General features: G+C 40.8%; 1 protein-coding gene across 2 annotated transcripts in view; it reads right to left on the reverse strand.

The window, feature by feature from the left end:
• Positions 1-10,951: 10,951 nt before the first annotated feature.
• The window catches only part of slc2a9l2 (solute carrier family 2 member 9, like 2), a 237,020-nt gene continuing 223,470 nt past the window's right edge, over positions 10,952-24,501 (reverse strand). For both annotated transcript variants that reach the window (XM_021568636.3, XM_090205198.1), the window contains one exon: positions 10,952-11,301. In XM_021568636.3, the coding sequence (XP_021424311.2) occupies positions 11,050-11,301 (252 nt within the window). In that variant the 3' untranslated portion in view covers positions 10,952-11,049. The remainder of the gene's footprint in view (positions 11,302-24,501) is intronic.

The raw sequence follows: 24,501 nt of genomic DNA on the forward strand, positions 1-24,501 counted from the left end.
CATATTAACACAATCCTAAAAGTGGTTGGATAATGTTCAAATGTCATCATGGCCATTAAACTGCTCCAACTTGGGCTTTTGGACCCAAAATGGATCTGGATTAGTGTCAGAGGGGGAAGGATATGGGTGAAGGTCATCGGGGTCCAGACGGTTGCCGTGGAGGGAGCATGCAGCTCCTAGGCCAGTGTCCCTGCCATTGGCCTCGGAAGAGCCACCTAGGGCATGGTCAGGGACAGGGGTCGTCCTGGTTTCGACCTCATGCTGCAGCAGCCTGAATTGATGCTGCATCGCTTTTCACTTTTGCTCATGTTGTTTGGCCTCCCGATCCAGCCTGATGTCGCGCGACAACTGCATCTCAAGGCCCCTCTTGAACAGGAGGGAAAACCCATAACCAACAATGTAGTTTTAAGAAGAAAAACATGTGTTAAGAAGGTATTTACTCAAATAAACTGAATTAAAAGATAAATAATAATAATTAAGGAGCAACAAAAAAATAACAGTAGCGAGGCTATATACAGGGGGTACCGGTACAAAGTCAATGTGCGGAGGCACCGGTTAGTCAAGGTAATTGAGGTAATACAGTTCAAGTCGGAAGTTTACATACACCTTAACCAAATACATTTATACTCAGTTTTTCACAATTCATTTAATCCTAGTAAAAAGTCCCTGTCGTAGGTCAGTTAGGATCACCAATTTATTTTAAAGAATGTGAAATGTCAGAATAATCATCACATTCCCAGTGGGTCAGAAGTTTTCATGCACTCAATTAGTATTTGGTAGCATTGCTCCAAAAAGTATGATTTTTGTCCCCATGTGCAGTTGCAAACCGCAGTCTGGCTTTTTTATGACGGATTTGGAGCAGTGGCTTCTTCCTTGCTGAGCGGCCTTTCAGGTTATGTCGATATAGGACTCCTTTTTACTGTGGATATAGAAACTTCCGTACCCGTTTCCTCCAGCATCTTCACAAGGTCCTTTGCTGTTGTTCTGGGATTGATTTGCACTTTTCATATGTTCATCTCTAGGAGACAGAACGCGTATGGCGGCTGCGTGGTCCCATGGTGTTTATACTTGCGTACTATTGTTTGTACAGATTAACATGGTACCGTCAGGCGTTTGGAAATTGCTCCCAAGGATGAACCAGACTTGTGGAGGTCTACAATTATTTTTCTGAGGTCTTGGCTGATTTCTTTAGATTTTCCCAAGATGTAAAGCAAAGAGGCACTGAGTTTGAAGGTAGGCCTTGAAATACATCCACAGGTACACCTCCAATTGACTCAAATTATGTCAATTAGCCTATCAGATGCTTCTAAAGCCATGACATAATTTTCTGAAATTTTCAATGGGAGTGGGGGTGACAATGCAAATAGTTTGGGTAGCCATTTGATTAACTGTTCAGGAGTCTTACGTCTTGAGGGTAGATGTGCCAGTTTGTCTTGTTTGTTTTCCAAGTAAACCAGCGTTTTTCCCGTTCTCCTGCTTTTTGCTATTCTCCTTTTTCTAGTCCTCCTGGTTTTGACCCTTGCATGTTTCTGAATGCTGTACCCACCTGCCTGACCTTTCTGCCTGCCTTGAATACGAGCCTGTCTGCCACTCTGTACCTTCTGGACTCTGATCTGGTTTTGACCTTTTGCCTGTCCACGACCATTCTCTTGCCTACTCCTTTTGGATTAATAAACATTGTAAGACTCCAACCATCTGCCTCCTGTGTCTGCATCTGGGTCTCACCTTGTGTCATGATAGTAGAAGCTGTTAAGCAGCCTTTTGGACCTAGATTTGGCGCTCAGTCTATGACTAGGGTGGCTGGAGTCTTTGACAATTTTAGGGCCTTCCTCTGACACCGCCTGGTATAGAGGTTCTGGATGGCAGTAAGCTTGGCCCCAGTGATTTACTGGACCGTTCGCACTACCCTCTGTAGTGCCTTGCGGTCGGAGGCCGAGCAGTTGCCATACCAGGCAGTGATGCAACCAGTCTGGATGCTCTCGATGGTGCAGCTGTAGAACATTTTGAGGATCTGAGGACCCATCTTTTCAGTCTCCTGAGGGGGAATAGGTTTTGTCATGCCCTCTTCACGACTGTCTTGGTGTGCTTGGACCATGTTAGTTTGTTGTTGATGTGTACACCAAGGAACATGAAGCTCTCAACCTGCTCCACTGCAGCCCTGTCGATGAGAATGGGGGTGTACCTTTTGCAGCTGTAATCGCAGCAAAAGTATTTCTAACATGTATTGACTCAGTAGGGTGAATACTTATCAAATCAAGGTATATTAGTGTTTCATTTCTCATTACTTTTTAAGAATGTTAGATTTTTTCCCACTTTGAGTATTTTGTGTAGCTCGACAAGTGAATCCATTGTAATCCCACTTTGTAAAACAATAAATTGTGATGAAATCCAAGTGCGGTGAATACTTATGCTACCCACTGCACATGAAGTGCTTTTATTACAAAACAGTAAAACAGATATGTATGAAAAAAACTTCAAATAAAAGGTGACATTCTGTACTGTTATCTCATATGAAACATTTGATCTCAAATGCAAAATGGTGTATAGTCAGATTTGAGCTTCACTGTTCAAATAAAGATGCAGGGGAATGTATGTGAGTTTACTGCCGAACAGTGTTTGTCCCTTCAACAGTTAAAGAAAGCGGTTTACACTAAAACAAGTTATTAATCCTTTAGTGCTTTTCTGGCACATCGTTTATAAGTTGAACACAGGCAGAAAGTCTAGTAATCAAATTAGTGAACATGCATTTTCTTTCCCCAGACTTTTGATATAATTAACTACAAGGTACCTTGTCAATTGCATTTTACAAGGATTTTAATTCCACCTCCATGGCGGTTCCCGGAATCATTTGGCACCCTGTACGCTCCTTCGCTTTCACTTTGTATAATGACAAAGTAATTAAAACCTCACTCCCATTCTTGCCAAATATGAGAGTGGCCACAATATTTCACAAACAGCATTGCCTATACATTGTTATTATAACCATAATATTTGATGGCTTTTGTTTGTGGGTCAATGCATTACATATCCAGGGACCAGACACCTTATTTGTCGTTTCTCTGTTGATTCATGAAAGTGATTCCTCACAAAACCTGCTGAAATGGAGCTACTACAGAGCCAACAGACCTTCCAATTATGTGTCTGCTCACCCCCTGCTTTGCAAGCCAATGCAACAAATGTGTGTGTGTCTGGGGGCTGATTCATTGAGTCTGATCAGAATTGAGAGCTAGGCCCAAGTTCAAGCTGTTTCCTCAGCGTTCGGATACACAGTGGAGTAGTGCTGGCTCGCTGTGTACTAACAGATTGTCTCAGAGTGTCCTCTGCGCGTCCCCAGGCGATGATTCTGTCGACATGTGGAGCCATCTTACTCTCCTGTAAACTGTGTTCCCACAGTACTCCGTTCCTCACCGTTATTTCTTCATTCAGATCAGGTTTTCCAACCTATATAGTGGCCATCTGGTGGGGAGTTGTTGAGCGGCTTTCAAGGTTATTATAGTTTAGCATTTTTTTTATTTGTTTTTATTTCCATTAGTTTTAAGCTTTTTATTTGAAATTCTATTTAGTTTCAGTTATTTTTCATATCTGTTACAAAAATATAAATGCCAACATTTTAGGAGTGACAGTTCATATAAGGAAATCAGACAATTGAAATGAATTCATTAGGCCCTAATCTATGGACTTCACATGACTGGGAAATCAGATACGCATCTGATGGTCACAGATGCCTTAAAAAAAGGTAGGAGCGTGGATCAGAAAACCAATCAGTATCTGGTGTGACCATCATTTGTCTCATGCAGTGCGACACCTCCGTCGCACAGTTTTGATCAGGCTGTTGATTGTGGCCTGTTGAGTGTTGTCCCACTCCTCTTCAATGGCTGTGCAAAGTTGCTGGATATGGGAGGGAACTGGAACACGCTGTCATACACTTAGATCCAGAGCATCCCAAACATGCTCAATGGGTGACATGTCTGGTGAGTAAGCAGAACTGGGACATTTTCAACTTACAGGAATTGTGTACAGATCCTTGCAATATGGGGACGTGCATTATCATGCTGAAACATGAGGTAATGGAGGCGGATGAATGGCACAACAATGGGCCTCAGGATCTCATCACAGTATCTCTGTGTATTCAAGTTGCCATCGATAAGATTCAATTGTGTTCGTTGTCCGTAGCTTATGCCTGCCCATACCATAACCCCACCGCAACCATGGGGCATTCTGTTCACAACGCCTCTCTGAGGTAGTGATGGCTGTTTAGCAGTCTGATGGCCTTGTGATAGAAGCTGTTCTTCAGTCTCTCGGTCCCAGCTTTGATGCACCTGTACTGACCTCACCTTCTGGATGGTAGCGGTGTGAAACAGGCAGTGGCTCGGGTGATTGTTGTCCTTGATGATCTTTTTTGCCTTCCTGTGACATCGGGTGCTATAGGTGTCATGGGGGGCAGGTAGTTTGCCCCTGGTGATGCGTTGTGCAGACCGCACCACCCTCTGTAGAGCCTTGCGGTTTCCATACCTGGTGGTGACACAGCCCGACAGGATGCTCTCAACCCGATTGTGGATCTGTAAAAGTTCATTAGGTTTTTGGGCGACAAGCCACATTTCTTCAGCTTTTGAAGGCTGAAGAAGCGCTGTTGCACCTTCTTCACCACGGATAGCGTGGTGGCACTTTAATTGGGAAGGACGTGCTTGTGGTAATGGCTGGAGCAGAATAAGTGGAATGTGGTGACCTAGTCAAATCATGGTATTTTTCGCAGTTCTGATTGCAACTGCTCTATTTCGCGCTCTGATATCCTCTGGGACTTTACAGTCGTATCAAGCATGTTGAACAATATTTTGCTGTGTCGCAATTCACTTCTCCCAAGTGAAAACACAACAAGCTCCAGAATTAATATCTTCTCATATTGCCAGTAATGAAGAATTTAATCCTTAGTCAAATCAAATGTAAGACCATTCACACCTTTTTTAATCAAATCATTAATACAAGATGATTGCCATAACTCTAAAATATCTATTGCTTGCATATTCTCCAACATGCATGTGTTTGTTATACAGTGCCTTCGGAAAGTATTCAGACCCCTTGACTTTTTCCCCACATTTTGTTACGCTACAGCTTTATTCTAAAATGTATTTAAAAAAAAATCCTCATCAATCTACACACAATACCCCATAATGAAAAAAACAGCGTAAATATCACATTTAACATAAGTATTCAGACCCTTTACTCAGTACTTACTTACTCGGCACCCTTGGCAGCCATTACAGCCTTGAGTCGCTACAAGTTTGGCACACCTGTATTTGGGGAGATTCTCCATTCTTCTCTGGAGATCCTCTCAAGCTCTGTCAGGTTGGATGGGGAGCGTCATTGCACAGCTATTTTCAGGTCTCTCCAGAGATGTACGATCAAGTTCAACTCCGGGCTCTGGCTGGGCCACTCAAGGACATTCAGAAACTCTTCCCAAAGCCACTCCTGCGTTGCCTTGGCCGAGTGCTTAGGGTGTTCGTTGTCCGTAGCTTATGCCTGCCCTTCTGTTGGAAGGTGAATCGTCGCCTCAGTCTAAGGTAGAGGTCGACCGCTTATGATTTTTCAACGCCGATACCGATACCAATTTTTGGAGGACCAAAAAAAAGCTGATACCAATTAATTGGTTTTTATATATATATTTTTATATATATATTTGTAAAAATGACAATTACAACAATACTGAATGAACACTGTTTTTACAATATATATAATACATCAATAAAATCAATTTAGTCTCAAATAAATAATGAAACATGTTCAATTTGGTTTAAATAATGCAAAAACAAAGTGGTGGAGAAGAAAGTAAAAGTGAAATATGTGCCATGTAAAAAAGCTAATGTTTAAGTTCCTTGCTCAGAACATATGAAAGCTGGTGGTTCCTGTTAACACTTCTGTATTTCATATACCTTTGACTATTGGATGTTCTAATAGGCACTTTAGTATTGCCAGCCTAATCTCGGGAGTTGATAGGCTTGAAGTCAAAAACAGCGAAGAGCTGCTGGCAAATGCAGGAAAGTGCTGTTTGAATGAATGCTTACGAGCCTGCTGCTGCCTACTACCCCTCAGTCAGACTGCTCTATCAAATCATAGACTTAATTATAATATAATAACACACATAGGTCATTAATATGGTCAAATCCGGAAACTATCATTTCGAAAACAAAACGTTTATTCTTTCAGTGAAATACGGAACCGTTCCGTATTTTATCTAACGGTTGTCATCCCTAAGTCTAAATATCGCTGTTACATTGCACAATCGTCAATGTTATGTCATAATTATGTACAATTCTGGCAAATTAATTACGGTCTTTGTTAGGAAGAAATGGTCTTCACACAGTTCGCAACGAGCCAGGCGGCCCAAACTGCTGCATATACCCTGACTCTGCTTGCACAGAAAGCAAGAGAAGTGACACAATTTCCCTAGTTAAAAAAAAAAAATGTTAGTAGGCAATATTAACTAAATACGCAGGTTTAAAAATATACACTTGTGTTTTGATTTTAAGAAAGGCATTGATGTTTATGGTTAGGTACACATTGGTGCAATAACAGTGCTTTTTCCGCGAATGCGCTTGTTAAATCACCCGTTTGGCGAAGTAGGCTGTGATTAAATGATAAATTAACAGGCACCGCATCTATTATATGCAACGCAGGACAAGCTAGATATATCATCAACCATGTGTAGTTAACTAGTGATTATGTTAAGATTGATTGTTTTTTACAAGATAAGTTTAATGCTATCTAACACCTTACCATGGCTCCTTGCTGCACTCGCATAACAGGTAGTCAGCCTGCCACGCAGTCTGCAATGTAATTGGTGGCCAAAAATGCAGATTACCGATTGTTATGAAAATTTGAAATCGGCCCTAATTAATCGGTCATTCCGATTAATCGGTCGACCTCTAGTCTAAGGTCCTGAGTTCTCTGAAGCAGGTTTTCATCAAGGATCTCTTTACTTTGCTCAATCCATCTCTGCCTCGATCCCGACTATTCTCCTAGGCCCTGCTGCTGAAAAACATCCACACTGCATGACGCTGCTACCACCATGCTTCACCGTAGGAATGGTGCCAGGTTTCCTCCAGACGTGACGCTTGGCATTCAGGCCGAAGAGTTCAATCTCAGTTTTATCAGAGCAGAGAATCTTGTCTCTCATGGACTGAAATTCTTTAGGTGCCTTTTGGCAAACTCCATGCGGGCTGTTGGGTGCCTTTTAGTGAGGAGTGGATCCCATCTGGTCATTCTACCATAAAGGCCTGATTGGTTGTGCTGCAGAGATGGTTGTCCTTCTGGAAGGTTCTCCCATCTCCACAGAGGAACTCTAGAGCTCTGCCAGAGTGACCATCGGGTTCTTGGTCACCTCTCCGACCAAGACCCTTCTCCACAGATTGCTCATTTTGGCCGAGTGGCCAGCTCTAGGAAGAGTCTTGGTGGTTCCAAACTTCTTCCATTTAATAATGATGTAAGCCACTGTGTTCTTGGGGACCTTTAATGCTGCAGCAATTTTTTGGTACCCTTCCCAGATCTGTGCCTCGACACAATCCTGTCTCAGAGCTCTACGGACAATTCCTTCGACCTCATGGCTTGGTCTTTGCTCTGACATGCACTGTCAACTGTGTGACCTTATATAGACAGGTGTGTGCCTTTCTAAATCATGTCCAATCAATTGAATTTACCACAGGTGGACTCCAATAAAGTTGTAGAAACATATCAAGGATGATCAATGGAAAAGATACACCTAGCTACCAAATGCAGCTAGCTAGTTTAGCATAATCAAACACCCGGCTCAAACAGAGAGGGATGCTTTGTTAGCTAGCTGACAAGTGCTATCCAACACTGGAACTCTTCCAAGTGAAGATAAGCTTTTGGTTTGATTAATTTATTGCCACCGGTGTAACTACTAAACTACTTGCTGTAAACAGTACTGCATGATTGTAGCAGGTTTACTAACACATTAGTTATAGTAGCTATGTTGACTATGACATTAGTTAATGTGGTGAAAACGATGTAGAATGTGTGTAGTTGTTAGTGGTTATCGTATGAATGCTTGGCTTGAAAAGGTTCTCCCCCTGACCACAGACAGTGGTTCTGTTGTGCACTGAAGTCCACAAGCGAAGGAAAAAGGGGAAAGGGGAAGAGAGCATAGATGCGAGAAGGAATTATACAACGAGCAAAGTAATAAAGCTGTTAGTGTGGCTGCTATGAAAGTGAATTGTTTGCAGGTGATCGGGGTGGATTCATTCCACCGATTCTGTTGAAAAACATTTCCTAAATCTAAGCAAATGATAAACATACCTGAATTTGTCCTGTAGATACTGTAGTTTACAACTGTTTGGACTATTGATTACACCCTAGATCAGCTAGATACAGGCAAGAGTGTACAAGGCGGTATTGAATGTATCACTGTCTGTTACCTTGGTTACTCCAATTGTTCTCTCGATCTGTGCACCTACGTTGTAAACTTTCATTTGTAGGCTAGGTTGTAGCTACCTTATGATGGGCATAGGGAAAATGTGTGTATAATGTAGTAGGCTAATTCTATCGATGTTACATTGAGCTGGGTGAATGGAATATGAATGACAGTCGCCCCATATATGCTGTAGTAGAAATAAGACCATGCTCATAAAAATAAAATTGTGCTCCCTAATCTTAAACGACACTGACCAACACTGCAGTTAGGTTAGTATTGTAGAGTAACTACAAAGTTGTTGTCCATTCTCAGTTCTCTCCCATCACAGCCACCAAACTCTGTAACTGGTGAAATCCCTGAGCGGTTTCCTTCCTTTCCGGCAACTGAGTTAGGAAGGATGCCTGTATCTTTGTAGTGACTGGGTGTATTGATACACCCTCCAAAGTGTAATGCATAACTTCACCATGCCCAAAGGGACATTCAATGTCTGCTTAATTATTATTTTTTTACCCATCTATCAATAGGTGCCCTTCTTTGCGAGGCATTGCAAAACCTCCCTGGTTTTTGTGGTCGAATCTGTGTTTGACATTCACTCCTTGACCGAGGGACCTTGTGTGGGGTACAGATATCAGGTAGTCATTCAAAAATCCTGTTAACACTATTAAACACACCCTGAAGAAGGCACAGTGATGCCGAAACGTTGGTGATTCACCCAATAAATTACTGGGAGTTTATATATGGAGTGTGTGACTCTATTTTTTATAGTTTATTCGCCATTAGTACACACCTCCAAACAAAATATTTTTCTGGGTGTGCGCCAGCTCATGGTTTTTAAACACTATTATTGCAGAGTGAGTCCATACAACTTATTATGTGACTTGTTAAGCAAATATTTATACTGCAATAAAGTATAAAGTAAAACACCCTGCTGGTAGCTAATGTTAGCTAGCCCATAGATCTAGCCTAGATCGGTATCTAAATAGCTAGTCAACCTAGATTTGTGTCTGACAGTAGGTATAAAACTATTTTCATACAATACTATCTAATAACCTCTAGTTTGCTAATATCACAACAATATAAGGAAAATATTTAAGAAATGTACATTAATATTTAGCATTTATGTTCTACACTATACAAAGGATCACTCGTAGCTAACTTAGCAACCTCTTCTCAGCAAGTAGACTGCACTGGAGAGCACAGGAGGTTGGTGGCACCTTAATTGGGGAGGACGTGGTTGTGGTAACGGCTGGAGCAGAATAAGTGGAATGGTATCAAATACATCAAACACATTGTTTCCATGTGTTTGATGCCATTCCATTGATGCCGTTCCGGCCATTATAATGAGCCGTCCTCTCCTAAGCAGCCTCCACTGGTGGAGAGAGAGTAGAGAGCGCACGCACACATCTGATGTCATCATAGAGCGACAGATATGTATTTAGCCTTTTTTTTTTTTTTTTTTTACATCTGTAATTGCCATTTCTTGAGACCTACAGCTACAAATGAAAGAAAAGGGTTAGCTAACATAGCTAGTAGCCTAATTGACCGTATTTTATCCTGAAATAATTTGAGGTGGTCCCAACGTCATCCTCACATTTTTATAGGTTATGGTTTAATGTAAATAGCCTACACATAGAAAGGAAAAAGTAGCTTGATCAAAGGGGCAATCTGCAGTTGCTACATCCAGGGTTTGGCTTATAAATGATTAATATATACCCATTGATTCTTTACGAATATAACATGTCACTGAATTGTGATATCCGTCATATCTTGTGCATATCTTTTTTGTCAATAATGAATCTGAATGTGAACTGGGCTTTGCTTGTCATGTCAGGAATTTTGTGTCACTTTACAACGACATATGTCACTGTTATGTTATGTTCGTTATAGGGAAGGGATGTAATGGTTTAACTGAAGAGAAACAGGTAATGATGCATTTTCCAGCACAGATTCGGTGTTATTACATAGAAATGATCTTCTCTGTTTCCAGATAACAACCATGGGCTGGTTGGGATATCAGGAAAGGATTGGGGGAAACAACAGGGCAACTATTTATGTTAACTAATGGTAATTACTAGGTGATTGCAGAGTAAATACATCTTATTACCGAGCTAGAATGTAAAGCGGTAGCCACATCTCTCTCATGTAAATGAGAGATTAAGCAAACTATTTATTTGGGAAATATTCCGTCTTTGCTATTTTCATTAGCATGCTGAGGATTTCAAATTGTATTGGATTTATTTTTTATCTGTTAAAACATTGAATACATGTGGTTTAGTGTATTTAGCACATTAAGTATGTTTAGTTCGTTTAACGTTATGTGTGATTTGGTTTATGTTGATACAACAATTCAAAGTTAATACACAAAGTAACCAAAAACCTGATCTCAAAACTCATTTGCAAATTTGCAGCAAATTAGCCAAAAATGTACAATAACTGTTTGCCAATTGCCTGTTGTTTTTTTTCTCGGTAAGAGATCTTTAAAAATGTATTGAAAATTATTGCATACAAAAAAAACGTACACTCACCTAGCAGAAAAACTTTATCTTAAAAATTACATTTCACTTCAGTGAATCAAAATACAGTATGTACAACAGTAAACTGACACCTGGTGGCTTTTCTTTGATTCAAAACGAACTCTCTATCTCACCATCGATGATGACTTTTCCATTTTCTTCTACTTCCTTTGACCCAGCCTTGATGGCAAGTTCGTTCTCAATTTCCTTGTTACCCAATGGAACATTGTTGATTTTGGCAAAGCTCTGGCTGATGTCCATAAAGGTCTTGTTTTTGGTCTCAGGCAGAATAAAGTAGAGGTACACAGCACCCAGCACACACACCACCAGGAACACCAGGAAGGCATAGGTCTGCAGGGACTCCTGTGGAGACACACACACACACACACACACCAAAATGTTTTAAAAAGGTATACTCAGCAATATGACATCATCGACTTCTCGTTTACAGATGTCAACAACAACACATTTCAAATCTGCCCAGACTTTCCACACCTACAAACATTTCACCTTCATTTCCAGCCCAAACTTCCCCCTCACAAATAGGCTTCCCTGAGCTGTCAGCCTGAAGTGTGTGTACAGAGGCATCTAGCCATCTGTGAGAAACTGTTGGTGTGACAAGCAATAAAAGCCTCATTCTCCTGAGGCGTGCTCTCCATTCCATTGTGGTCAGTGCAGTTCAATTCCCATCAAGCACACACACACACACACACACACACACACACACACACACACACACACACACACACACACACACACACGCAAGAGTCACCAGAGTAGTTATACTAACTCTGTAGTCCATTTCTACATTTAGATTACCTCCAGGGGTACCAAAGATAATTGAAACTCGGTGGCGAGTCACACTTCTTAAAAAGTCACCAAGCAGGGAGCATCAATGTCACCTGTCGCTACTCTCAGAGCAGTAAAACATCAGTAAAAAAGAAACAGAGGCAACGGAGCGTGGCTGGACCTAGTGCTTACATAGGCCTACTGAAGAGCTGAAGCTTTGCAAGCATGTAATACTGTATGTTCTATAATTCTATAATCTATATAATGTATTTGGTAGTGTGTAGAAAGTGTATTTGCAATTACTTCTGAGAATGGGACTACACCGTTAGAATAAATGGTGCTATCTAGAACCTAAAAGGGTTCTTTGGCCGACCCCATAGGATTTGTATTTTATTTTTATGCTTAAAATGGCTGTCACACACTGTGTTAGCTCAGAATCCCACTGGGAATACGCTTTTAGACCAAAAGAGTTCAACCTGGAACCAAAAAAGGATCTACCTGGAACAAATAAGGGTTCTCTTATGGGACAGCCGAAGAACCCTTTCGGAACCCTTTTATCTAAGAGTGTATGGCCTGCTGGGAATTACATTTCTCTGATCTGACTCCCTCTCAGTGGGAGCTTTACAAATTCTTAAATGAACTAAATGTATTCAGGCCAAACGGAATATTGGATTACGTTTTAGAAACATTTCAGAATCAAAGAAATTCAGAAGGATGAGAATGGGAAATAATTGGGATTACTGAAAAACACACAGTCCAATGCTGAGAAGTCGCAGGGAATAGAGAAAAAATCCAAAATCCACAGGGAATCACAAATATACCCAACATCTTTGAAATCTGACCCTGCACTGTCAATCATTCAGTTTAATGAGGGATTTCAAATCTGGCCAGGCAGATTACCAGAGGGAGACTGCCTGGGAATCTTGATTGACCCCAGACTGGGAGTTTGAATCTACTGTTCATGAGGAAATGATGCACTAAAAGCTATTTTCCAAACAGTCTAATATACCTGTCATAAAACACACAGTACCCATACAATGGTGACCTCAAAGCCCAACTACTTCCTGTTGACATCCGCCTTCCTAAGGCCGTATGGGTTATTACTGTGTCACATTGAGACACGGTTTTCCCCTCTTTCAAATATTTCATAAGAAGATAAACAAGGCTCTATTTGGTAGCCTGATCCAGACTGAAAAAAAAAAAATGTTTCTGTGATGTAACACTAATTTGCAAAAGTTGGAAAAATCCCTTAGTCCGATTAATTTTGCATTACATGGACAGATGAATAATGCTAATTACAAACGCATTTCCTATAAAAATATTTCAACTTCCTGTTATTGCTAAGATTGATTTTTCACTGGCCTATTGATTGACGTGAGAAAGGAGGTGGTTTCTTTTTTTAGGGGGTAAGCTTTATTGCCTGCACTGCTGGCTTGGCACATTTAGCCTCCCTGATACATACACAAACATACACTGACCTAGAGAGAAGTTTATCCTCGGTGGCTGCAATCTGTTCGGGCGTGCGACGGGGACACAAGGATAATTAAATGTCCATAATGGAGGGGAAATAAAAGTTAATACATCTGATCAGGGAGAGGTGTCCCCAGTGAAATAATGGGGCTGGCCTTCGGGAGGTCATGGTCACTGCATTGGTCATGGTCACTGCATTGTGGGGGCAATGGCTTGTCCCAGTTGACAAGGAGAGGGCTACAGTGTGTGTGTGTGTGTCTGGGGGGTGGTTTATGCAGACGGTGCTCATATTCTTAATGGCCCAAGGGGAGGCCGACCCAAGGACAGCAAATTAGCTGCTTGACTAGGCTTTACTCAACATTGTTATTATGCGTTTTCAGCCTGGCAAACTGTCATTTTGGGAATGCAAGATTATTTAATGCAGTTTCTACCTTTTACATTTTGAATTAGCCTCTAGCACCCCAGCAGTGACGTATGCTACATTGTGATAATCATATAATGAGTCTTAAAATGAGATTATACATTTCTATAAACTAGGGTACCAGTGAGCATTTCTTGTGGAGGACAACTGTTTAGAGCTGCAACAACGTCTTTAATAATTGGCCTTTTTTTCATGTGAATACATTAAGACAGTGGTCACCAACCTTTTCTGAGTCAAGATCACTTTCTGAGTCCAAAGCAAGATCTACCGCTCAGATAGTTTTTTAAACAAAAATAATAATAATAAGCCTATGCAACATTAACCTATTAAAAAACGTTCTGTAACAATGAGGTTTGTGCAGTAGGCTATGAGGCCCAATGTTGTTCTTCTCAAACCATTTTGAAATTATATTTATATTTATTTTTATAATATATCATTTGCTGTATTACTTGTGAGGCACAGCTGAGTGAGCACAACAATTAGCTTTGTTTTATTTTACTGGATGGCCTACATCTGATGGTCAGTCTGAGGGGAGGGAGGAAAGGAGCGAGCAGCAGGGAGGCTGCCTCTCACACGACTCACCCCGTCCCTCTGCTCTCCCTCCCTCCGCTGAGAAAAGGGGACATAGTCTTCCAGCTGTTAGCGAAACTCAAGTCGCACTGCATTATTTCTGCCTCATGCACCAATTAATGTTGTTACTCCCATGACCAGAGAAAGTGAAATTAAAATCTAAAAAAAAAGACATTAAAAAAGAGACGAGCCGCTAATAATAACAATGCAAGGTTATCGAAACTTTGCTATACTCATTAGTTGCAGCTGCAGTGCTGGTTGAAGTGAGTGGAAGTAGGGAGAAAGCTTATTTCATGGCTTATAAAAGTGTTGAACAAAGTGTTGACAGTGCTAAATAACAACTTAAAAAAATGTTTTTTTTTATAAAAACAGCAGCTTTTTGCTGTATTCATTGAGTCTCTCTCTAGTCGTGGTTTTAAAAGTTTTGAAATCTCAGTCTCAATGCTGTGTGTTCGTGGTTTGTTTTTACAGCCTATTGCTCGAGGAAACTGTGCAGACAGTGATCTGAGCTTTCTGACTGGCCAGCATTAGGCCTATAGGTGCACTTGATTTGCTCTCTGGGGCGGCTGGGTAGGCGGAGTTCTACCTTCAGACACATGAAATGGTTCAAAATGGGAACACTTTTTTTACATAAATGATTGGTGATCGACAACGAATGCCTTGGAGATCAACCAGTTGAACGACCGGTTGGTAACCACTGCATTAAGGTATAAAGATGTATGGAGATCTCGGAAATATACTGTTACCTTGTAACATTTCGTATATATCGCTTTGTTACGGAGTGAAAACTGTTTTTATGTGCACACATATCCAAAATAATGTATGCAATTACAAAATCGAATGTTTCTGACACAAAGAGCAACTTTAACATGATTAATAAAACAAAAACCGATACTGTCATTACGAGAACCGATACTCAATAATCACGCATAATAGTTGTTTGATGTGCGTTTGATGTCTAGGTGATTCAGGAAATAATTTTCTGAATGACATTCAAGTGATAAAGAGCTGATGTGATACTGCCAGATTACTGTCCAAGTACATTTGAGGTCGTAAGTTTACTTTCAACCACTCCACAAATTTCTTGTTAACAAACTATAGTTTTGGCAAGTCGGTTAGGACATTTACTTTGTGCATGACACAAGTCATTTTTCCAACAATTGTTTACACACAGATTATTTAACTTATAATTCACTGTATCGCTATTCCAGTGGGTCAGAAGTTTACATACACTAAGTTGACTGTGCCTTTAAACAGCTTGGAAAATTCCAGAAAATGATGTCATGGCTTTAGCTTCTGATAGGCTAACTGTGGATTTATTTCAAGGCCTACCTTCAAACTCAGTGCCTCTTTGCTTGACATCATGGGAAAATGAAAAGAAATCAGGCAAGACCTCAGAAAATAATGTAGACCTGCACAAGTCTGGTTCATCCTTGGGAACAATTTCCAAACGCCTGAAGGAACCACGTTCAACTGTAAAAACAATAGCATGCAAGTATAAACACTCTCCTAGAGATTAACGCACTTTGGTGCGAAAAGTGCAAATTAATTCCAGAACAACAGCAAAGGACCATGTGAAGATGCTGGAGGAAACAGGTACAAAAGTATCTATATCCACAGTAAAACCAGTCCTATATCGACATAACTTGAAAGGCTGCTCAGCAAGGAAGAAGCCACTGCTCCAAAACCGGCAAATCTTCCAACACGGTTTCTAAAGGACTGTAACGGAACTTTAGAGTTTTTGTCTGGATGAAATGCTCGCGCCTCATGAAGATGGATTACTGGGCTGAACACGCTAACAACACGTGGCTATTTGGACATAAATTATGGAACTTTATGGAACAAATCAGTCATTTATTGTCAAACTGGGATTCCTGGGAGTGCCTTCTGATGAAGATCATCAAAGGAAAGTGAATATTTATGCTGTTGTTTCTAACTTTGTTGATTCCAAAATGGCGGCTATTCCTCTGGCTGGATTGGGTTCTGAGCGCCGTTCTCAGATTATGCTTTTTCCGTAAAGTAAAAAAAGAAATCTGACACAGCAGTTGCATTAAGAATAAGTCTATATTTAATTCTGTGAATAACACGAGTATCTTTTATTAATGTTTATTATGAGTATTTCTGCTAAAATCCCCGGATGTTTTGGAATCAAAACATTACTACACGTAAGGCAACAATGTAAACTGAGATTTTGGGATATAAATATGCACAGTATCGAACAAAACATACAGTGGGGCAAAAAAGTATTTAGTCAGCCACCAATTGTGCAAGTTCTACCACTTAAAAAGATGAGAGAGGCCTGTAATTTTCATCATAGGTACACTTCAACTATGACAGACAAAATGAGAAAAAAATCCAGAAAATCACATTGTAGGACTTTTTATGAATTTATTTGCAAATTATGGTGGAAAATAAGTATTTGGTCACCTACAAACAAGCAAGATTTCTGGCTCTCACAGACCTGTAACTTCTTCTTTAAGAGGCTCCTCTGTCCTCCACTCGTTACCTGTATTAATGGGACCTGTTTGAACTTGTTATCAGTATAAAAGACACCTGTCCACAACCTCAAACAGTCACACTCCAAACTCCACTATGGCCAAAGAGCTGTCAAAGGACACCAGAAACAAAATTGTAGACCTGCACCAGGCTGGGAAGACTGAATCTGCAATAGGTAAGCAGCTTGGTTTGAAGAAATCAACTGTGGGAGCAATTATTAGGAAATGGAAGACATACAAGACCACTAATAATCTCCTTCGAACTGGGGCTCCACGCAAGATCTCACCCCGTGGGGTCAAAATGATCACAAGAACGGTGAGCAAAAATCCCAGAACCACACGGGGGGACCTAGTGAATGATCTGCAGAGAGCTGGGACCAAAGTAACAAAGCCTACCATCAGTAACACACTACGCTGCCAGGGACTCAAATCCTGCAGTGCCAGACGTGGCCCCCTGCTTAAGCCAGTACATGTCCAGGCCCGTATGAAGTTTGCTAGAGAGCATTTGGATGATCCAGAAGAAGATTGGGAGAATGTCATATGGTCAGATGAAACCAAAATATAACTTTTTGGTAAAAACTCAACTCGTCGTGTTTGGAGGACAAAGAATGCTAAGTTGCATCCAAAGAACACCATACCTACTGTGAAGCATGGGGGTGGAAAAATCATGCTTTGGGGCTGTTTTTCTGCAAAGGGACCAGGACGACTGATCCGTGTAAAGGAAAGAATGAATGGGGCCATGTATTGTGAGATTTTGAGTGAAAACCTCCTTCCATCAGCAAGGGCATTGAAGATGAAACGTGGCTGGGTCTTTCAGCATGACAATGAACCCAAACACACCGCCCGGGCAACGAAGGAGTGGCTTCGTAAGAAGCATTTCAAGGTCCTGGAGTGGCCTAGCCAGTCTCAACCCCATAGAAAATCTTTGGAGGGAGTTGAAAGTCCATGTTGCCCAGCAACAGCCCCAAAACATCACTGCTCCAGAGGAGATCTACATGGAGGAATGGGCCAAAATACCAGCAACAGTGTGTGAAAACCTTGTGAAGACTTACAGAAAACGTTTGACCTCTGTCATTGCCAACAAAGGGTATATAACAAAGTATTGAGACAAACTTTTGTTATTGACCAAATACTTATTTTCCACCATAATTTGCAAATAAATTCATAAAAAATCTTACAATGTGATAGTTGAAGTGTACCTATGATGAAAATTACAGGCCTCTCTCATCTTTTTAAGCAGGAGAACTTGCACAATTGGTGGCTGACTAAATACTTTTTTGCCCCACTGTACATGTACTGTGTTACATGATGTCATATGAGTGTCATCTGATGAAGATCATCAAAGGATAGTGATTTAAAAAAAAATCTATTTCTGCTTTTTGTGACTTCTATCTTTGGCTTGAAAAATGGCTGTGTTTTTTCGACTTGGCGGTGATCTAACATATCCGCCATAAATATGTTGTGCTTTAGCTGTAAAGCATTTTTGAAATCGGACATGATGGGTAGATTAACAAGATGTTTATCTTTCATTTGCTGTATTGGACTTGTTAATGTGTGAAAGTTACATATTTCAAAAAAATATTTTAGAATTTTGCGCGCTGCCTTTTCAGCGGAATGTTGTCGAGGTGTTCCGCTAGCGGAATCCCTGCGCTAGAAAGGTTAACAAGACATTTGTGGAGTGGTTTAAAAACTTGTTTTAATGACTGTCGTAGCAGATTCAGAATTAGTTCGGTAACATTGATAAATAAGATGTTTTATCTAATTTCATAAATATGCTTATGTGGGAAAAAGTCACTTGGGGCCCAGAGAGGGGAGAAGTCAGGATTGTCTTCATATGTGAGGGTATCTGTTAAACCATGTGAAGGGCTCCACAATGTCTGTACACCAGTCACTCCCTACTTTTCCCATTAGGGGGAGGAGTATGGCAGTGTCTGGAACCATTGTATGTCCCCTCTGATGTCAAAACTTATCTTGATTTAGTATATTTAGTACTACTCTCCTTGAGTTTATCCAGGAGGATTGTATTTGAGATGGGCATATCTAGAATTGACAATGCACCAATGTGTCAGAGGAAACACCGTGCACCTGGCAACCTTAGTTAGCGTGCACTGCGCCCGGCCCGCCAAAGGAGTTGCTGGTGTGCGATGATCAATTTGATGTTATTTTAATGGACCAAAAATGAGCTTTTCTTTCAAAAACAAGGACTTTCCTAAGTGACCCCAAACTTTTGAACGGTAGTGTATATTCACAGTATTATGAATGAATTGTGGTTTATTTGGTAGCATTTCGTAGTGTGACTGATTTTACTAATTGCATTAGTACTGTACAAAGTTAGAGGTGCGCTATTTGATAAGATTCCCCTGCTCCCCCTACCTTGGGCTTCCAGTGGGGAGACCTGAGGTCAACCTACCCCTGCCCCCCTCCCCATCTCATACTTCTGAGTGGAAGACCTTCCCAGGCAGAAGCCTGCCTAGCTCACAAACTAAACTTTTAAACTGCACGCTCATGCTTTATCTTCTGGAGACATAGTTATAAAAATGTCGCCCCCCAATGTTACATTTTGAATTTTAGATGGCGGCTTCCCTTCAGTTTCTACCACGCTACCATGCCATAAGAATTATGGAGGCCATTGTGTTCTTGGGGACCCTTAATGCTGCAGACATTTTTTGGTACCCTTCCCCAGATCTGTGCCTCGACACAATCTTGTCTCAGAGCTCTATGGACAATTAATTCAACCTTATGGCTTAGTTGTTGCTCTGACATTTAATCCATTTTAGAATAAAACTGTAAGGTAACAAAATGTGGAAAAAAGGAAGGGGTCTGAATACTTTCCGAAAGCACTTTATTCTCCTCTTTGATTGTGCATTTGTCAGTTCTTATATTCACCACTAGAGGGCGATCAGTTGATTTCTAGGGTTCTGTACTCCCGAAGTTGTTGACTGTTTTTGTGCTTGCCAGTTAGCTAGCTTTTAGCAGGCAATGGCTAGCAGTTTCTTACTGCTGATAAAAAAATATGATTGACATACTTTAAAAATGTGTTTTTACAGTCATTACTGAATCATTTAATGTAATAAATCAAACATTAAACCTTGTAATCAATCCATAGTAATCTTGTGAACAATTCATTTAGACCTAGCGTTAATTTGAAACAGGCGTTTCCTTGCTGAAAAATGTGCGGTTGCCCGGCTATTAAAAACGGACAGGCGGCTATTTGAGGCTTGACATTTAATTTAAATTTTATGGCATCTAATAGTTTTTCTCAATGTGGTGGTGGTTTTTATGCTTAAAATCCCCAAATGTGCTAAAACAGAAACAAAAGTTCAGGGGAGTCCCCAGGGTATGCAGCGTCAATCTGTGCCTACTTTCCCGTTATTGAAAATCCATTCATTGTTAAAAAGACTTAATGCAGTGTACTTGTCTTTAACTGCAATTCCCTGAAAGTCAGACTCTTCCCACATGCCAACACATTTCTCTCAGCTTCAGAAGCATCTGCATTCATCACATTTTGTGTTACCCTTAGATATATTCTCCAGACTTGCCCAGAGGGAATTGTTGATATGCTGTCAATTTGTTATTCTAGATAACATTTAATTTGGAAAAACGCACCAAAAAAATGCATTTTACTTACACGTCTTTAGTATTTTACAGATAGAAAGTATATACAGTGGGGAGAACAAGTATTTGATACACTGCCGATTTTGCAGGTTTTCCTACTTACAAAGCATGTAGAGGTCTGTAATTTTTATCATGGGTACACTTAAACCGTGAGAGACGGAATCTAAAACAAAAATCCAGAAAATCACATTGTATGATTTTTAGGTAATTATTTTGCATTTTATTGCATGACATAAGTATTTGATACATCAGAAAAGCAGAACTTAATATTTGTTACAGAAACCTTTGTTTGCAATTACAGAGATCATACGTTTCCTGTAGTTTTTGACCAGTTTTGCACACATTACAGCAGGGATTTTGGCCCACTCCTCCATTCATACCTTCTCCAGATCCTTCAGGTTTCGGGGCTGTGGCTGGGCAATACGGACTTTCAGCTCCCTCCAAAGATTTTCTATTGAGTTCAGGTCTGGAGACTGGCTAGGCCACTCCAGGACCTTGAGATGAAGACCTTGAGCCATTCCTTAGTTGCCCTGGCTGTGTGTTTCGGGTCGTTGTCATGCTGGAAGACCCAGCCATGACCCATCTTCAATGCTCTTACTGAGGGAAGGAGGTTGTTGGCCAAGATCTCACGATACATGGCCCCATCCATCCTCCCCTCAATACGGTGCAGTCATCCTGTCCCCTTTGCAGAAAAGCATCCCCAAAGAATGATGTTTCCACCTCCATGCTTCACGGTTGGGATGGTGTTCTTGGGGTTGTACTCATCCTTCTTCTTCCTTCAAACACGGCGAGTGGAGTTTAGACCAAAAAGCTATATTTTTGTCTCATCAGACCACAGGACTTTCTCCCATTCCTCCTCTGGATCATCCAGATGGTCATTGGCAAACTTCAGACGGGCCTGGACATGCGCTGGCTTGAGCAGGGGGACCTTGCTTGCGCTGCAGGATTTTAATCCATGACGGCATAGTGTGTTACTAATGCTTTTCTTTGAGACTGTGGTCCCAGCTCTCTTCAGGCCATTGACCAGGTCCTGCCGTGTAGTTCTGGGCTGATCCCTCACCTTCCTCATGATCATTGATGCCCCCATAAGGTGAGATCTTGCATGGAGCCCCAGACCGAGGGTGATTGACCGTCATCTTGAACTTCTTCCATTTTTTTATAATTGCGCCAACAGTTGTTGCCTTCTCACCAAGCTGCTTGCCTATTGTCCTGTAGCCCATCCCAGACTTGTGCAGATCTACAATTGTATCCCTTACACAGCTCTCTGTTCTTGGCCATTGTGGAGAGGTTGGAGTCTGTTTGATTGAGTGTGTGGACAGTTGTCTTTTAGACAGGTAACGAGTTCAAACAGGTGCAGTAAATACAGGTAATGAGTGGAGAACAGGAGGGCTTCTTAAAGGGACAGTTCACCTCAAAGTTAAAGAGACTTAAGAAAACATGTTTTCTGGGATGTGAATGTTTTTTTATCTTTATTCTGCAGGGTCGAAATTGGCTGGTAAAAAGTCTAAGAGACTGGTCAAAAAAATTCATCTACCTGCCACAGTGGCAAGTGGACCAAAAAGTCAGTTCCAGGCCCTAGTACAGGCTTAACAGTGTTGTGGGGAAAGCACACAATGCCAATGCTTATTTGGGTGTGTCTACAAAGATTGGCGCTCTCATTCTTTGCTTGTGTCACCAAGTTTGCTAGCAAGATGGACATAATGCACCTAAAACTATTTTCCTTAAGGATAGACAAATGTACTTCATAGTGAAGGTAGGCCTAAATGCATTTTTGCTCTGCAATAAGTGGCTCACTGTTGAATTAACATTAAAATAAATGATGTATTACAAACTTGTAAAATACATTACTTTGTGACATGCTCCATAACTATCAGCCGCATGGACCACGACATACAGTGCCTTCAGAAAGTATTCAGACCCCTAGACTTTTTCAGCCTTATTATAAAATGGTTTAAATAAGTTTTCCTCATCAATCTATACACAATAACCCATATTGACAAAGTAAAAACTGGTTCAGACATTTTTGCAAATTTATTAAAAATAAAAAAACAGGAATACCTTATTTACATAAGTATTCAGACCCCTTTCTATGAGACTCAAAATTAAGCTCAGGTTCATCCTGTTTCCATTGATCATCCTTGAAATGTTTCTACAACTTGAGTCCATCTGTGGTAAATTCAATTGATTGGACATGATTTGGAAAGGCACACACACACCTGTCTATATAACGTCCCACAGTTGACAGTGCATGTCCGAGCAAAAACCAAGCCATGAGGTCGAAGAAATTGTTCGTAAAGCTCCGACACAGGATTGTGTCGAGGCACAGATCTGGGGAAGGGTACCAACACATTTCAGCAGCATTGAAGGTCCCCAAGAACACACACACACACAGAAAATGATGATATCCAATACAAATGGGCAGGAAAAACAGTTAGTAACAATCACACTTTTGTCTTGTGAGTCAAAGCCACCACATCCGGATGTCTCCAAGGCCGAAAAGCGCCCACCAATGATAGTTTGACTAAAGATCACATGCATGATTTCTTCCAGTTACCCCATAAACCATTCAATACATCATCACAACGCCCCAGTATATGCATTTCTCAGGTCGATAGTGCAGTGTGGGGTCTTCACACCGTAACCTGGTAATGTATTGTTTTGGCATTGTCTTTCGACGCTACCTCAGGATTACCGCGATCCTCCCTCCTCTATTTACACCGAACGACCCGTCTTTGAGGGGATTAGTGGCTAAAGAGTGAGAGAAAAGGGGGCCCTGGCCTTTTTAGGTGAGAATCAAACTGAAACAATCCCTTCACTTTCCTCTGTAATGAGCTTTGGGAGAGCCAGAAGTAATACATATCTTAATTTGATCACTCATTTGTTGCGGAGACTTTTCCTGCACCGGAGGAAATGCAGATGAGCTTCATGATTTACACTGTACATAAATTCACTGACAACCCACACTAACAAACAGTTATATTAACAGTATTGCACTTTTTATGTAGCCTAATTTTGGACAGCTAATAGCCTAAACACAGATCAAGCAACATTATGGACTAAATGTTGAAGTCCTGTTGCTGCAGGATTACTGTGTCAAATTTAGATCCTACATCTGTAGCAATATAAAGTCAGTAAGCTGCACCCCAGCTATAATACACCCAGACACAGTTGCAAAGGGAGAGACCCGTGAAAATAAAGTTCCCACACAGGAAGCAAGTCAGGTGTTACAGCAGCATTGCAGCATTACCACCCGGCTCAATGTTTTTGCCAGTGCCAGTGCCAGTCAAGACGATCCGTCAAAGACAATTTTGTCAGAGAAAGTTTGGGAAATTCTCTCGCTACGGAAATTAAATGTTGCCGAATGGAAACAAAAGAAAAGGTAGAATAGAATCTCGGATCATTATGGAAATTACACAAAAGATACACATCTCATTATCCATGACTGTCAATGGCTATGCCATTGTTTCCAGGAAAAATGAGCCAACCACACTCAGTATTCAACACAATGATGCTGTGATGTCCAGACATACTGTAGGGATCTGCTTGAGCGCATGTTAACTGAAGTCAGTAGCGTTTGCTGTCATTGGACAAATTATACTGACCAAAAATATAAACGCAACATGCAACAATTTAAAATATTTTACTGAGTTACAGTTCAATTAAGGAAATCAGTCAATTGAAATACATTAATTAAGCCCTAATCTATAGATTTCACATGACTGGGAATACAGATATGCATCTGTTGGTCGCAGATACCTTAGAAAAAAAGGGAGGGGCGTGGATAAAAAAAAAACAGTCAGTATCTGGTGTGATCCCCATTTACACCTCAAGTCAAATTAAATGTAAAAAAAATTGTCACGTGCCAAATACAACAGGTGTAGTACATCTTACAGTGAAATGCTTACTTTCAAGCCTTTAACCAACAATGCAGTTTTAAGAAAAAAAGTGTTAAGAAAGTATTTCCTAAAATAAGTAAAACATTTAAAAATGAAATGTAAGAAAAATAGAAATATAACAAATAATTAAGGAGCAACATTAAAATAACTGTAGCGATGCTATATACAGGGGGTACCGGTTCAGCGTCAATGTGAGGGGGCACCGGTTAGTCGCGGTAATATGTACATGTAGGTAGAGGAAAAGTTACTATGTATGGATAATAAACAGAGAGTAGCAGCAGTGTAAAAATGGGGGTGGGGTGCACAA

This window comes from Oncorhynchus mykiss, chromosome 17 (assembly GCF_057628025.1).
Source record: "Oncorhynchus mykiss isolate SJ-2025 chromosome 17, ASM5762802v1, whole genome shotgun sequence".
Taxonomy (NCBI): domain Eukaryota; kingdom Metazoa; phylum Chordata; class Actinopteri; order Salmoniformes; family Salmonidae; genus Oncorhynchus; species Oncorhynchus mykiss.